Here is a 13,782-nt window from a genome sequence, read left to right as displayed (position 1 = left end):
GCGGCTGCAGCTGTGCGTCTCGCAGCGACGCATAATTAGCAGTGTCTAATGAGCCCATATGGACCAGATATCTCCAAACAGCAGGGGGAGCAGCCATGTGTGCTGATATTATACATTTATCTTTATCTGCACTCTTTGAGTTGAGAGACTGACAGCGCAAACAAGACTCAAAACCCCTTCCAGCGTAAGCCACTGATCAGTTAGGAAAATTGAAATGATAGAGCTTGTTAAATAATATCCCAGAAGTGTGTTCATTTGTCTTATGGGCAGATTCAGCAAAGCAGACATGCTACGACACAGACGAGGGTCAGGCGACGGTTCAGCCAGTAGTGATTTGACTGGCTCTGCAGCTGCAGTCCCCGGTCATGTCAGTGTGCAGCGGTTGAAAGGTCTGATAGGGTTCAGTGAACACAGGTCCTTGCTTTTTATGTTCCTCACATGGTGATTTGATTAGTTTTGATGTCTACATTATCTGTTGTGCAGCCAAAGTTGATTTGCATCTAACTGGCATCTCTGTTTGAAGTCACACATTAGAAAGAACATACAACAATGACCGTGTGAATATAAGAACAGGACTTGCCTACGTAATGAAATATCAGAGTTCTGTGCTTTTAGTAAATAACAGCCCCAAATAGTCACAGTCACCCAAAGTCAGTCCCTCAGTCACTGTCCCCTGCAGTCACAGTCACCCACAGTCAGTCCCTCACGGTCTCTTGCAGTCCACCGCAGACACAGTACCTCTCAGTCACAGTCCTCCACGCTCACAGTCGCTGGCGTCACTGAAGCCGTTTCCGCTGATTTCTGGCAGGCCCTGGAGTGGATCCACGACACGGGCGAGTTCTACCTGTCCACACACACCTCCACGGGCTCCAGCATCCACCACACGCAGGAGCTGCTGAAGGAGCACGAGGACTTCCACATCACAGCCAAGGTGAGGAGGCGCGGGAGGAGGCGCGGGAGGAGGCGCGGGGGGAGGCGCGGGGCGGAGCAGAGCGCCTGACCAGCGGAGGGGTTTCATAATGACCGCTATTTTCCCATTCCCAAGCGGAAAAGCTCCTGACCCCATTGGAACGTCACATTCAGTTTTCCCTTTCAGCTTTTATTTAGTTGAATAAACAGTTTTGCCGCATGTCGTTATGTGCCAACTGGCCCTGGAAGGCTGGGTTTATGCACTCGGGTGATTTCAGAGCTGAAATTACAAAGGGAGAGTGGCTGGGTTTTTCCTGTGCCGCGGCGCTGAATGGCCTTCATGGCTGTGTAATGACAGGGAGCCAGTGAGGCTAAATAAAGCCCAGCGCTGCTGCGCCGTGCTAGCCTGGCCGCTAGCCCGCCACACCGCCGCGCTCTCGTCCGGCGGCTGCCATTGTGTGGCGCAGCGCTCTCCGTCCGTCTGTCCGTCCGTCCGTCCGTTTGTCCATCCGTCGCCCCCAAAGCCCCCCGCTCCGCTGTGGCATTCCAGCAGCACCATTCTAACCCCCCCTCCACCCCTCTCTATTCACGCCTCCCGCAGCAAACCAAAGAGCGGGTTAAACTGTTGATCCAGCTGGCCGATGGCTTTTGTGACAAAGGGCACGCCCATGCGGTGGAGATAAAGAAATGGGTCACTGCCGTGGACAAGCGCTACCGAGACTTCTCCCTCCGCATGGACAAGTACCGCACCTCTCTGGAGAAAGCGCTGGGCATTTCCTCCGACTCCAACAAGGCGGTACGCTCCCGCGCGTGTGTCTGTGTGTCTGTCTATGTGTGTGTGTGTGTGTGTGTGTGTGTGTGTCTGTCCGTCTGTCCGTCTGTCTGTCTGTGTGTTTGTTTTTGTGTGTGCCTGTGTATGTGTGTGTAACTGTCTGTATTTTGTGTGCCTGTTTGTGTGTCTGTCTGCCTGTGTGCTTGTGTGTGTGTGTGTGTGTGTGTTTTTGTGCCTGTGTGTGTGTGTGTGTTGTCTGTCTGTCAGTGTGGCTGTGTGTGTGTGTGTGTCAGTCTGTGTGGCTTTGAGTGTCTGTAAGAGGGTGAGTCTGTGACAGTGAGTGAGGGGTACATATTGTGTGCAGGTATTTGTGTGTTTCTGTGTTCATTGGGCTGTGGGTGGACTAGTCTCAGGTGCAGGTTTGCAGATTCCCTCTCACTCCTCAGCCCTCTTCACCCTGCTCTCCTCTCGCTCTCCCTCCTCTCCAGAGCAAAGACCTGCAGCTGGACATCATCCCAGCCAGCGCCCCGGGGTCAGAGGTCAAGCTCCGGGATGCGGCCCACGAGCTCAACGAGGAGAGGCGCAAGTCCGCCCGCAGGAAGGAGTACGTAGATCCGCCCCGTCCCTCACCCCTGCACCCTGTCAGCAAAACTCCCATCGTCCCATTCACCCGAAACCACAGCTGCCCGCTGCAGCACACAATGCGCCGTCCACAGTCATTCCGACCGCGGCACACATTGTTCTCCATTTTACTGCGGTCCAGCTTTGTTTGTTCAAACTCAGACAGCACTGCTGCTGCAGTGGTCACTGCACTCAGCGGAGAATGTTGTTTCAGAACTGAGGGGGGAAAACCTTTTGAATCTGGACCTTTACTGTGGCCAAATTTATGATTTCTGGGAAAAGTAGCTTTTGTGCTGTTCTGCTCCTGACTGCTTTCCCCGATTGGAAGTTCTGCTTTAGGAGTTTCATCAGGCTGTGAGCGCGGACCTCGCAGTATAATAACCTTCTGCGAATGAAGCAATTAGACAAGCGATGAACGAACCAGGGGAGATTATAGCCGCGCAGATATTAGATTTCTTATTGTAAGTGTCTTCCGGAACATTCCGTGCGGCTGCCGCTGAGCTGGGTCATCCGCCGGAGGCCCGAGGATGGTGAAATGGTGAAATGGCGGATGCCGGCGTGCTCGTTTCCCTCCCTTTCGCATCGCCGTCGCGCCTGTTCGTACTGCAGAGGCAGTTTAGCCCTGTAACCCGCTTTGCGCCCCACTCTTTAATGTTCATGAGTAATGCAGCGACTGTGTGAACCATTGGAGCCGTAAAGCACATTGGCGGTTTTTTCCCCTTCGGTCGCGCGTTGGGAACACGGGCACCCGCGCCGCGCCGCGCGTACGAGGCCGTCGTTTCAGTGAGTTATGCTATCTGCCGCTGATGAAGACTCGGGAAAGGCTCTGCGTCACCCGGGCTGCCTCAAAGCCCCGGTGAAAAACGGCGACTGAGCAGAGCCGGGCGGCCATTACGGCTCTTAACAGGCTTTTGAAGAGCAGCCGGCTCATTGGGTCCCGTTGGTGGCGGAGGGGGGAGCCGCGCGCTAGCGCTAATGCGCTGCGACAGGCCCGCGACGCTAACGCGTGAGCGACTTTGTCTTTTCCAGGTTCATAATGGCCGAGCTGATCCAGACGGAGAAGGCCTACGTTCGGGACCTGCGGGAGTGCATGGATGTAAGTGGTTAACTCGCTGTCACACAGGGAGCAGGAAACACACACACACACACCTCCGTACCTCCACACTCTTAAGAAACACTGAAGAAGCCAGCAAGGCCTTTGGGCTTCTGGATTTAATCAATCACATATACGTGGTAGTTCATCTAGTGCTCGCTAAGAGCACATTGCCTAAACTCATGATTAGCAGTAAGTGAAATGATTTATCTGAGTACCTGTTGCCCATGCTTTTTAAAGTCTTGGGACTGTACTGTTCTCAATGAGGATATGCTTTTCACAGCTTCTGTAGACATGAAGCAGAACACAGAGGACATGTAGCATTCAAATTTACAACGAACACTGAGCACTGATAGCACATTATGATACGTACACATTCTAGTTACCAAATTCTGCATTCATTTTGTATTAATTTTGCATTGTACGCTCAGACGTACCTGTGGGAGATGACCAGCGGCGTGGAGGAGATCCCGCCCGGCATCGTCAACAAAGAGCACATCATCTTCGGCAACATGCAGGACCTCTACGAGTTCCACCACAAGTAAGCGAGACTCGGCAGAGTCACACTGCTGTGTTCACATGCTGTTCTCCATGAGACTTCCTTCCTGAGGCACTGAGCCTGTATTCAGACTAATGGATATGCTAAGCTTGCTTTCAGTCTGCCTTGTGTTCATAAGGCACGGAACCCATATTCATATATTAGCTTTGCTTAGACGTTTTTCCAATTAGTCAATTAGCCGAATATATAACAATAACAATAATAGTAGCTTTATTTATATAGCGTATGTTTACATGCATTAAAATGCAGATTAAATGCATCTTCGTATGTTTTACTTTGAAGTCGAGTCGAGTTTGGTCGAGTCCTGCATTCATGTCCTGTGAGTCAGCTCGTGGTTCGCCTGAGTGTGTGTTACTGTAGCTGGGGAAAGTTCCGGGCCGAGCCTGGTTTCAGTCGTACTGGTCTCAGTGTCGCTCACTCGCGCCCTCTCCTGGCCACAGCATCTTCCTGAAGGAGCTGGAGAAATACGAGCAGCTGCCCGAGGACGTGGGCCACTGCTTCGTCACCTGGGTGAGCGAACGACGTCTGTAGCAGAGCGGCTCTCTGACGCACTGCAGCTATGAAGCCATTCACATTGTTAAAACTGCAGCGATTTTGTAGTAATGATGTCAGAATGGGCTTTAATGGTTGTTTTATTTAGAGCGAATATTTTTTTGAAGAGCAGTGTTGATGTGGAACAGCATCAGAGTCTGAAATTGCACCCAAATGTCCACTTGCTTCGTTGTCTATAAATCTTTTCCTGTAGAGAAAGATAAGCAAAGAGCCAATTTGTTCTTTTTCTCGTACACGTTTGAATAAACATGTCTCTCTGGATGCTTTGTGCAGGCGGACAAATTCCAGATGTACGTGAACTACTGCAAGAACAAGCCGGACTCCACCCAGCTCATACTGGAGCACGCCGGAGCTTACTTTGACGTGAGTGCGCGGCGAGCGTGCTCTGTTCTGTGGGCTGTGACCACCAGCCCCACGGGTCAAAGGTCAATGCCCTCAGAATGGCCGCCATTTGTTTCCGTTTGTAAAGAAAGGGTTGTCAGCAGTGCTCTACTAATTCCAAGGAATGCTGTTCAAAGTGGTGAATGTAGGCACAGATCAACTAGGGACCGTTGAATATGTTTTATTGACTTATGAACTATCTTTGTGTGTAGTGCATTCTGAAGTGAAGGACACTTCTGAAGTGAAGTGTGTGATTTTGAAGATATTTTCCATTGGCGTAGCTATGGTGACAGTACCGTGTTGTCAGCCTGCAGTAGATGTTATTTGTACAGAAAACGGAGGTAAAGATGTGGAGTCGGTTCTGCCCATTCCCACTGAAGACTGTGACCTTCAAGAGCCATTGCCTGGCGATGACCCCAGGGGGAGGCGCCTCCCTCTCCTCAGCCTGCCATTGGTTAGAATGCAGGATTGATGTGTTTCAGCCCCTAAACGCTCCACCCCTTTTCTCTCTGCATTACAGGAGATCCAGCAAAGGCACAGACTGGCCAACTCCATCTCCTCCTACCTGATCAAGCCAGTGCAGAGAATAACCAAGTACCAGCTTCTTCTGAAGGTGCGTGTTCTGCTGATACAGTTACTATGCAGCGTCACATCAACACACAACATTACAGTGTCCTGTACACATCTACACATACATATTCAACACTATACAGTGTCATACTAACAATGTAGATGTGCGTATAATGGGCCTTGTAAGATCCACACCTCTAAATCCCTGATAATCGGCCTCATGGACATGGTGCGTTTCTCTGTAGTTGTTGGCCCTCCTAATGAGAGCTCAGCAGGTTTGTGTGGAGGGTTCTTTTGGTTTCTGGTAGCACAGCGGTGCTAATGACAGCAGTGCTAATGATGCTGGTGCTAACGTGCTCCGCTGGCGCTGTGGTCCTCAGGAGCTGCTGACGTGCTGCGAGGAGGGCAAGGGGGAGATCAAGGACGGCCTGGAGGTCATGCTGAGCGTGCCCAAGAGAGCCAACGACGCCATGCACCTCAGCATGCTGGAAGGTGCGCCACACGCTAACGCACGCCCGTATACACACGCACGCACACGATCACGCCCAAGACCGTAACGCTCCCCCTCTCCCCCCCAGGGTTCGACGAGAACATCGAGTCGCAGGGCGAGCTGATCCTCCAGGAGTCCTTCCAGGTGTGGGACCCCAAGACCCTGATCCGCAAGGGCCGCGAGCGCCACCTCTTCCTCTTCGAGATGTCCCTCGTCTTCAGCAAGGAGGTTAAGGACTCCAGCGGCCGGAGCAAGTACATCTACAAGAGCAAGCTCTTCGTGAGTGACCCGCCGCGGAGCTGTTATACAGCAATACTGCAGAGCAGCCTCTCCTGCTGCCGAGCTTCTGTTCTGCTGGGATCACAGTCAGTAACCTCAGTGTGTCTGTGCGTCTGTGTGTGTGTGTGTGTGGGTTTGTGTGCGTATGTGTGTATCTGTGTGTGTGTGTGTGTGTGTGTGTGTGTTTGTTTGTTTGTGTATGTGTGTGTGTGTGTCTGCATCTGTGTGTTTGTTTGTGTATGTGTGTGTGTGTGTGTCTGCATCTGTGTGTGTGTGTCTGTGTGTGTGTTTGTTTGTGTGTGTGTGTGTGTCTGGGTTTGTGTGCGTATGTGTGTGTCTGTGTGTGTGTTTATAGACCTCGGAACTGGGGGTTACGGAGCACGTGGAGGGCGACCCCTGCAAATTCGCGCTGTGGATCGGACGCACCCCCACTTCGGACAACAAGATCGTCCTGAAGGTAACGGTAACCGGGGCGCGTCGCCGACGCGGGCGGGACCGGCGTGCTGTGTGTGCCGTGTGCATGAGCGTGGCGTGCCGTGCCGTGCTTACGTCCTCCAGCTTTACAGGGACGCTAGCTGTAGCTGCACCTAATCTCTGTGGCACTTTAGCCCCTTAGCCTTATCTGCCCACTGTTCAAACTAGTTCTGTTTGTCTGCAGACTCTGTAGGATCAAATGTATTTGCACTGATAAGACTGTTACACAAAATGTTTGTATCTCTGAACACTTAAGTAATGACTGTTGGATAACATGCTTTTGCTAACACAATTGACATTATTTTTCCCCTCGAGGAACTTCCCTGCACATTGAAATTCCCTCCAGGCTCCCATATGCCCCTTACTTTTCTGCCAAGAAAAGTAATGGTAGTTTTTTTATTTTTGCTTTATTTCAAGACATCAGTCTCCAGTTGCATCCTCCATTTAAAAATATGCCCCGCCCCCTCTTTTAAATGAAACTCCTCCCATTGCCTTTTTGTTTTCCACACCCCATTCTCCAAACACCCGGCTTAAAAATAAACGTAACGACTTCGTCATGAACGCATTTGGTTATGTCAATTGTTGGAAAAGCATGTTACCTGATTTAAGCGAAGTTGGTACTAATGGTGAACAAAATGCCTACTACCAAACTAATGGCTGGGAATGTGCGGGTTGCTGTGTGCATTGTAAAAGGGTGTTTTTCTGGCTTTTTTAGTTTTTTTTTTTTACTAACACACACTAAAACTTAATGGCATGCAATGTAGACTGCTGATTAAGGTTACTATTGATTAAGGCCCTCTCAATAGGCAGTGCAGTATGCACAGTCCAGTCAAAGATAGGATTGCTCTGTATCTGTTTGCACCTTGTATTTCCTTAATACAAGTTCCAGTACCATTAGTTATTGCATACTAATGACCGTTGCATATCTTTCATGTACCTGAAAGATAGTGAGGTATAGGGGTTATACTGTATGCAGAACCCAAGACAGACAGAACCACACTCTGTTAGGCAGTCTTGGTCCCTAAAAGCAAACAGGGATGATGGATTATCTAGAGCTGGAAAATATCCAGACTCCAATAGTTGTCTGTACTGAGAAACCACCAGTTATAATGCACAGCACAAATTGGGCGTGATGAGGCAGTCAATGTTGTCCGTCCGTCCGTCCGTCCGAGCCATCTGTCGTCGTGAATGTATACTTTTTTTTGACCCCTATCAAAAATAGTGAAATTCTCTATTCTATATTTTAAACAAAGCCAAGTCAGGGATGCAAACATGGAGCTATGGTGAGTACTGCCACTAACCCGAACGTCATCCAATAAGAGCGGAGCGAACCGGGTCGGAGTGGGCTAACGCTCCCGCCCCCTGTCCCGCCCCCTCCAGGCCTCCAGCATCGAGAACAAGCAGGACTGGATCAAACACATCCGCGAGGTGATCCAGGAGCGCACCATCCACCTGAAGGGGGCGCTCAAGGAGCCCATCCACATCCCCAAAGCCACCACGGCCAAACACAAGGGCAGGAGGTACTGTGGAGCGCCCCGCCCCCCCTGACAAAGCACTCTGCTCTCACACCCTCATAAAACTTAATGCCTCAGTATGCCCCTTAGAGCCTCTTACACAGCTCTGCCCCAGAATAGCTTCTAAAAATGGCTCGCCAATTCACCACTGTGTCCTCTTTTTGAGGTTTCAAGCTTTTTTAAGTAGTGTTTTTTTTTCTCCTCAAGAAGTTTTTCCCAGAATTTAGAAAAAGTCAAACATATTCAGAGGGTCATAGCCCTAATTTTCGGATCATAGCTCTTCTATGGATGTTCAATTCTTACCCCAGTCCTACGCAAATATAAGGTGTTCCAATAAAGCAAGATACTCTAATTAAAACTACAGGAGTACAGAATGCACTGCAGTTTCTCAGTTAGAAAAGCTACTTTGAGTGCAGAATCTTGTAGTAGACATTATGAACTTAGTACACAGATGATCTGGCAGCTGCCTTCAGTCAGAGTGACTGCTGTTTCCGTGGTTACACAGGGACGGAGAGGACCTGGACAGCCAGGGAGACGGCAGCAGTCAGCCCGACACCATCTCCCTCGCCTCTCGCACTTCCCAGAACACCCTGGACAGCGACAAGGTGAGATCTCACCCCCCCTCCCTCCTCCCCCAACCAAGGATATTCATAGCCCTGAACCTGAGCACCGGCTGAGCCCAGTCATCCAGACTCATCAGCTCTAATGCGCACCAGGGCCCGGTACAGAACACAGGCTGAAAAGATCTTTGTGTTTTCAAATAAAAGGCTCTTCAATATGTAGTTCCAGTGCCTGAGTTGAATGTGTATTGGATGAACGCATTCAATTTGTTCAGTGTATTTTCATCCATTACTGAACTTTTCAGTGCTAAAGGAATAGCTGCTCTAAAGCTGTGTGGCGGTAGTCCTCAAAGTAATCAATCCTCTCTCTCCCTCTCTCTCCCTCCCTCCCCAGCTGTCGGGCGGGTGCGAGCTCACCGTGGTCATCCACGACTTCATGGCGAGCAACAGCAACGAGCTGACGGTGCGGCGGGGCCAGACGGTGGAGGTGCTGGAGCGGCTGCACGACAAGCCCGACTGGTGCCTGGTGCGCACCACCGACCGCTCGCCCGCCCAGGAGGGCCTGGTGCTCTGCGCCATGCTCTGCATCGCCCACTCCCGCAGCAGCATGGAGATGGAGGGCATCTTCAACCACAAAGGTACACAACTGTTACAAGCCCCAGTTCCCTAAGCATTATACCACACTGCTGGCCTGGATGAGCACTGGAGCAGGGCAATTGCTACACTGGAGGGTCCCCTTTGAGGCAAGCCTCTACTGGTCAGCCAGGCTGCCTTGACTTGCTGAAAAGGTCAGAGGTCAGGGGGTCACAGCTCCCATTCTGTTCTTCACACGCAGCAGCAGCAGTAACCTAATGCAGCACTTTTTGGGAAAGCACCCTGCAATACATCCCGGTGTCTCACTGTGGTGAGGTCACAATGCAGGAGAAGTATCTCTCTCCTGATTGGCCAACCCACCGACTCCACTGGCGGGTTGTAGCTCTCCTCTGCACCTTTGGTAACCCCTGGCCCTGTGCCGCTGGGAACCAGTGGGCCGGGACACCAGGATTAAAGCAGCCCTGTGGAAACTCAGATCTGACACCGTGGTGCTCCTGGGCAGAACACCTCCGAAATCTAATACTCTTATACTGGTGCCAAACAGCTCTCACACTTCACAGGCACGATGGTGTGGGAGACTAGCCTCTCTGTGTGATGTGTCACAAAGCTCTCTTTGGTCTGTTATAGTATGATAAGAGCTGAGGTGAGTAGTTTCAGTGTGTGTGTGTGTGTGTTAGCCAGGCTCTCTGAAGGGAGAGACGTCGTCCAGTTGTTCTCTCCATTTTAAAGCCGAAGCCCTGGGGAGAGGGTGGCCGCTTGTGGGAAACAGGTACGGGGTGTTTCGCGGGAGGAGACGCGGAGCGTGAGGTGGGAGCTGACCTTGTTCAGTCCGCCAGGCAGCTGTGAGCGCGCTCGCCTGCTGTCATCGCCGCGCCCGAAATATCCGAGCCAAGCTGTTGTGTTTCTGAGGAGTAACGTTGGAGATATCACACGAGGCGCTGTAGCAGCAGGAGGCCAGAGCGTCTGATTAGCCCTGCAAATAGGCTTTCTGTCAAACTGTAGCACACGCGCTGCGTGTGGTAGGTTTAACATTAGAAGCTTGTTTCCTCTCTCAGTTGGTTAGTTGCTCAGGCTCAGTCCTTTAAATGCAAAGGATGTGGAGCCTATTGTTGGGTGATTACGGTAGAATTAGTTACCAAATATGGCTTTAGGGGCAGGGACTTGCAGCCCACTGCCTCATTAAGAAACTCCGCCCCTTCAACCCCCCCCACCCCCGCAAACAGACACACCCACTTTTCTTTCTCTCATCCTTCTTATTTAAAAGAGCCTCCACTCTTTAAAGACCAGCTAGTTTTAGATCGGTGTGCCATAACTGGTGGACTCTGCAATATGGCGAACGCCGCAGAGTCACTGTACTACGTGAGCTCTCCTACCAGGACTGTCGACAGCTGCAGGCTCTGGGTCCTGGATCTGGGTACGTTTGGCGGGGTTGGGCTGTATTTAGTTCTGTGCTATTATCACTGCAGAAGTACTGGTCCTGCGTTAGGCTGTGTGTGGCAGATAGGGGTGAACTGAGCGCTGTATAATTGCTCCCGAATGCTGGTCCTGGATCAGGCTTTGTGTTGTGGAAGATTAGTTTTTCTGTAACTCCTGTATCAGCCTATCTGTGAAAGACAGTTGAGTCTAGAACTGTATCACATGTATTATTGTTAGTCATTTTGGATGCATGTAAACACTGCTTTTCAGGTAGATGTTATCTTTGTATTAATTTAGTCCTTTCTTGTTGAATTATGCTATGGTAGAATTAAGGTAGTGAATGACTGCTTGGTGTCACTTGATTCGGTTCAGTTTGAATATTTCAGGTGTTAGTGTATGTGCCTCTTACGTTTTTGAAGGCGTGGATGTGAACTCCTTGGCATTTTACCGGAGCGTGGGGAGGTCAGGCTCGACGGTGCTGCGCGGAGTCACTGGAGCCTCAGAGCGCAGCGCTGACCCCTCACCCTGCATTTCGCGCGTTTCGAACCTCCAGGTGTTTGGCTCTATCGTTTGAGCTCGGATTGAACCCTGGCACTGTTACGAGCGTGGGAGCGTTCAGCTCGCCGGTGTGGACGCGTCGGTTAGTTCACGGAACGCCTGCAGTGGAGTCGCCTGCTGCCGGGCCTGTATCAGAGCAGCATGTGCACTGCCTGCAGGGGAGGACGCCTGTTTCAGAGCAGCGTTGAACTGCCTGCAGGGGAGGAACAGGCCTGTTATCAGAGCAGCCGTGTGCACTGCCTGCAGGAGGAACAGGCCTGTTATCAGAGCAGCGTGTGCACTGCCTGCAGGGGGAGGAACAGGCCTGTTATCAGAGCAGCATGTGCACTGCCTGCAGGGGGAGGAACAGGCCTGTTATCAGAGCAGCGTGTGCACTGCCTGCAGGGGGAGGAACAGGCCTGTTATCAGAGCAGCGATGCGTGCCGTATCAGTAGCGGCCCTGGCAGGGGGAGGACAGGCCTGTTATCAGAGCAGCGTGTGCACTGCCTGCAGGGGGAGGGACAGGCCTGTTATCAGAGCAGCGTGTGCACTGCCTGCAGGGGGAGGAACAGGCCTGTTATCAGAGCAGCATGTGCACTGCCTGCAGGGAGGAACAGGCCTGTTATCAGAGCAGCGTGTGCACTGACTGCAGGAGGAACAGGCCTGTTATCAGAGCAGCGTGTGCACTGACTGCAGGAGGAACAGGCCTGTTATCAGAGCAGCATGTGCACTGCCTGCAGGGGGAGGAACAGGCCTGTTATCAGAGCAGCGTGTGCACTGCCTGCAGGGGGAGGGACAGGCCTGTTATCAGAGCAGCGTGTGCACTGCCTGCAGGGGGAGGGACAGGCCTGTTATCAGAGCAGCGTGTGCACTGCCTGCAGGGGGAGGAACAGGCCTGTTATCAGAGCAGCATGTGCACTGCCTGCAGGGAGGAACAGGCCTGTTATCAGAGCAGCGTGTGCACTGCCTGCAGGGGGAGGAACAGGCCTGTTGTCAGAGCAGCATGTGCACTGCCTGCAGGGAGGAACAGGCCTGTCTGATGCTGTAGAGACAGATAGCGCTTGGACCAGCAGGGAGAATAGCGCCGGCGTGTAATTGAATGGCCTGGAGCACGATAATGAGGGTAAACATCAAGTAGGCAAATTGCCTTAATGACCACTGTGAAGAGAGGCCCTTTGGGTTTCTGTTACTAAGTGGCAGCTGTTTTTTTCAGTGTGTGTGTGTTTTTGTGTGTGAGTGTGTGTGCGTGAGTGTGTTTTAAGATTCCCTGCCCTTTGATCCTGACATCTGGTCAGGACTGAGCAACTCGCATCATCTCAGCAGAACATTCTAGAAAAATCCTAGAGAGCGCACCAGCAACGTCTTGAACCAGACGAATTGGCAAACTGACAAAAAGCCTCGTTGTATTTCCTCAGACGCATAAAGCAGATAGTTCAGAGACCTGGTTGTGAGTGGCTGGTTGATAGTTATTAGGTTTGATTCATTCACTGTCCTTTGAGAAAATTTGTGACACAGCTCAGGCATGAAAAGCTATAAGGAGAATCGGCCTCAGGAGCAGGTGAACACAAGCCACATTTAACAGAACGCTGTTGGGCAGACAGGGGTCAGGTGTGAGGACAGCGTGTTTGAAGTGCAGGTAACGGGTGTGTTTCTGTACCGCCTGCAGTGTCCATGTGCTGCAGCTCTTAAACCCGCAGAGCACAGGAAAGACCTGCCCGCGGGGTGGAATGAGCTCCCCATCCGTGCCCTCTTTCTCACTGTGTGTTATCAGTCCACTAGAGTGCTTTTAAACATCCACCGGGCAGAAGGACGCGGCTCGCAGGCGGAGGAACAGCGGGCCTGCGCTGCTGTGACTCCCCAGAAACGGAAGCGGACTTAGGCATGGCGTCCTGCCTGCCGCTTCATCCGCGGAAAGCTCTGGAACAGGGCACACCTTTATCACTCTTTACCAGGTGCTATAACCTGCCGGCAGGACACTGAGCCAACCGCAGCCACCTGCCCCCTGCCCCCGCTCCTGCTCCAGCTCTAAGCAGCGAGTCTCACAGCAACGCCCACTCTTCCCAGAGGAGCTCAGAGCAGAGGGAGAGAGAGGGAGTGAGGGGGAGAGGGAGGGAGGGAGAAGCCCGTCTGTAAGCAGATCAATAGAGACGGAATGTTTTATGAAGGCGTTACATAATTCATCGCCCTCCGCGGGTCTGAGGCGAGAGTGCGCTGCGTTTAGATGAGGCCCTGTCTGAGCACAGCGCCTCGGAGCAGGTGCTGGCTTTGAGGATTCTTTATGAAGTCAGTCATGGGCAGGGGCCCGTCTTCACTAAATTAATATTTGATGCATAGAGTTTTAATCATCTTCCTCCCCCACAAACTGGCAGACTACAGTAGGCATGCTTATGCTAAATTCATCAGCTCTAAGTGTTTGGCCCTTGCATACCCGTGGAGGCATGGTGGATGGGCTCCATGTTGG

General features: G+C 51.8%; 1 protein-coding gene across 3 annotated transcripts in view; it reads left to right on the top strand.

Moving 5' to 3' along the window:
* Window positions 1-13,782, top strand: part of trioa (trio Rho guanine nucleotide exchange factor a) — a 125,039-nt gene that overhangs the window by 90,660 nt on the left and 20,597 nt on the right. For 2 of the 3 annotated variants that reach the window (XM_064347777.1, XM_064347780.1), the window contains exons 22-36: window positions 809-931; window positions 1,511-1,705; window positions 2,170-2,285; window positions 3,332-3,398; window positions 3,827-3,936; window positions 4,395-4,464; window positions 4,780-4,869; window positions 5,408-5,500; window positions 5,838-5,949; window positions 6,036-6,226; window positions 6,582-6,683; window positions 7,954-7,983; window positions 8,081-8,220; window positions 8,720-8,819; window positions 9,169-9,412. In XM_064347777.1, coding sequence (XP_064203847.1) covers window positions 809-931; window positions 1,511-1,705; window positions 2,170-2,285; window positions 3,332-3,398; window positions 3,827-3,936; window positions 4,395-4,464; window positions 4,780-4,869; window positions 5,408-5,500; window positions 5,838-5,949; window positions 6,036-6,226; window positions 6,582-6,683; window positions 7,954-7,983; window positions 8,081-8,220; window positions 8,720-8,819; window positions 9,169-9,412 — 1,783 coding nt within the window. The remainder of the gene's footprint in view (window positions 1-808; window positions 932-1,510; window positions 1,706-2,169; window positions 2,286-3,331; window positions 3,399-3,826; window positions 3,937-4,394; window positions 4,465-4,779; window positions 4,870-5,407; window positions 5,501-5,837; window positions 5,950-6,035; window positions 6,227-6,581; window positions 6,684-7,953; window positions 7,984-8,080; window positions 8,221-8,719; window positions 8,820-9,168; window positions 9,413-13,782) is intronic. The other variant, XM_064347779.1, reaches the window with a different exon arrangement.

Source organism: Anguilla rostrata, chromosome 8, assembly GCF_018555375.3.
Source record: "Anguilla rostrata isolate EN2019 chromosome 8, ASM1855537v3, whole genome shotgun sequence".
Classification (NCBI taxonomy): Eukaryota; Metazoa; Chordata; class Actinopteri; order Anguilliformes; family Anguillidae; genus Anguilla; species Anguilla rostrata.
The sequence above is the reverse complement of the archived record's forward strand: the minus strand, read 5'-3'. Positions and strand labels throughout refer to the sequence as shown.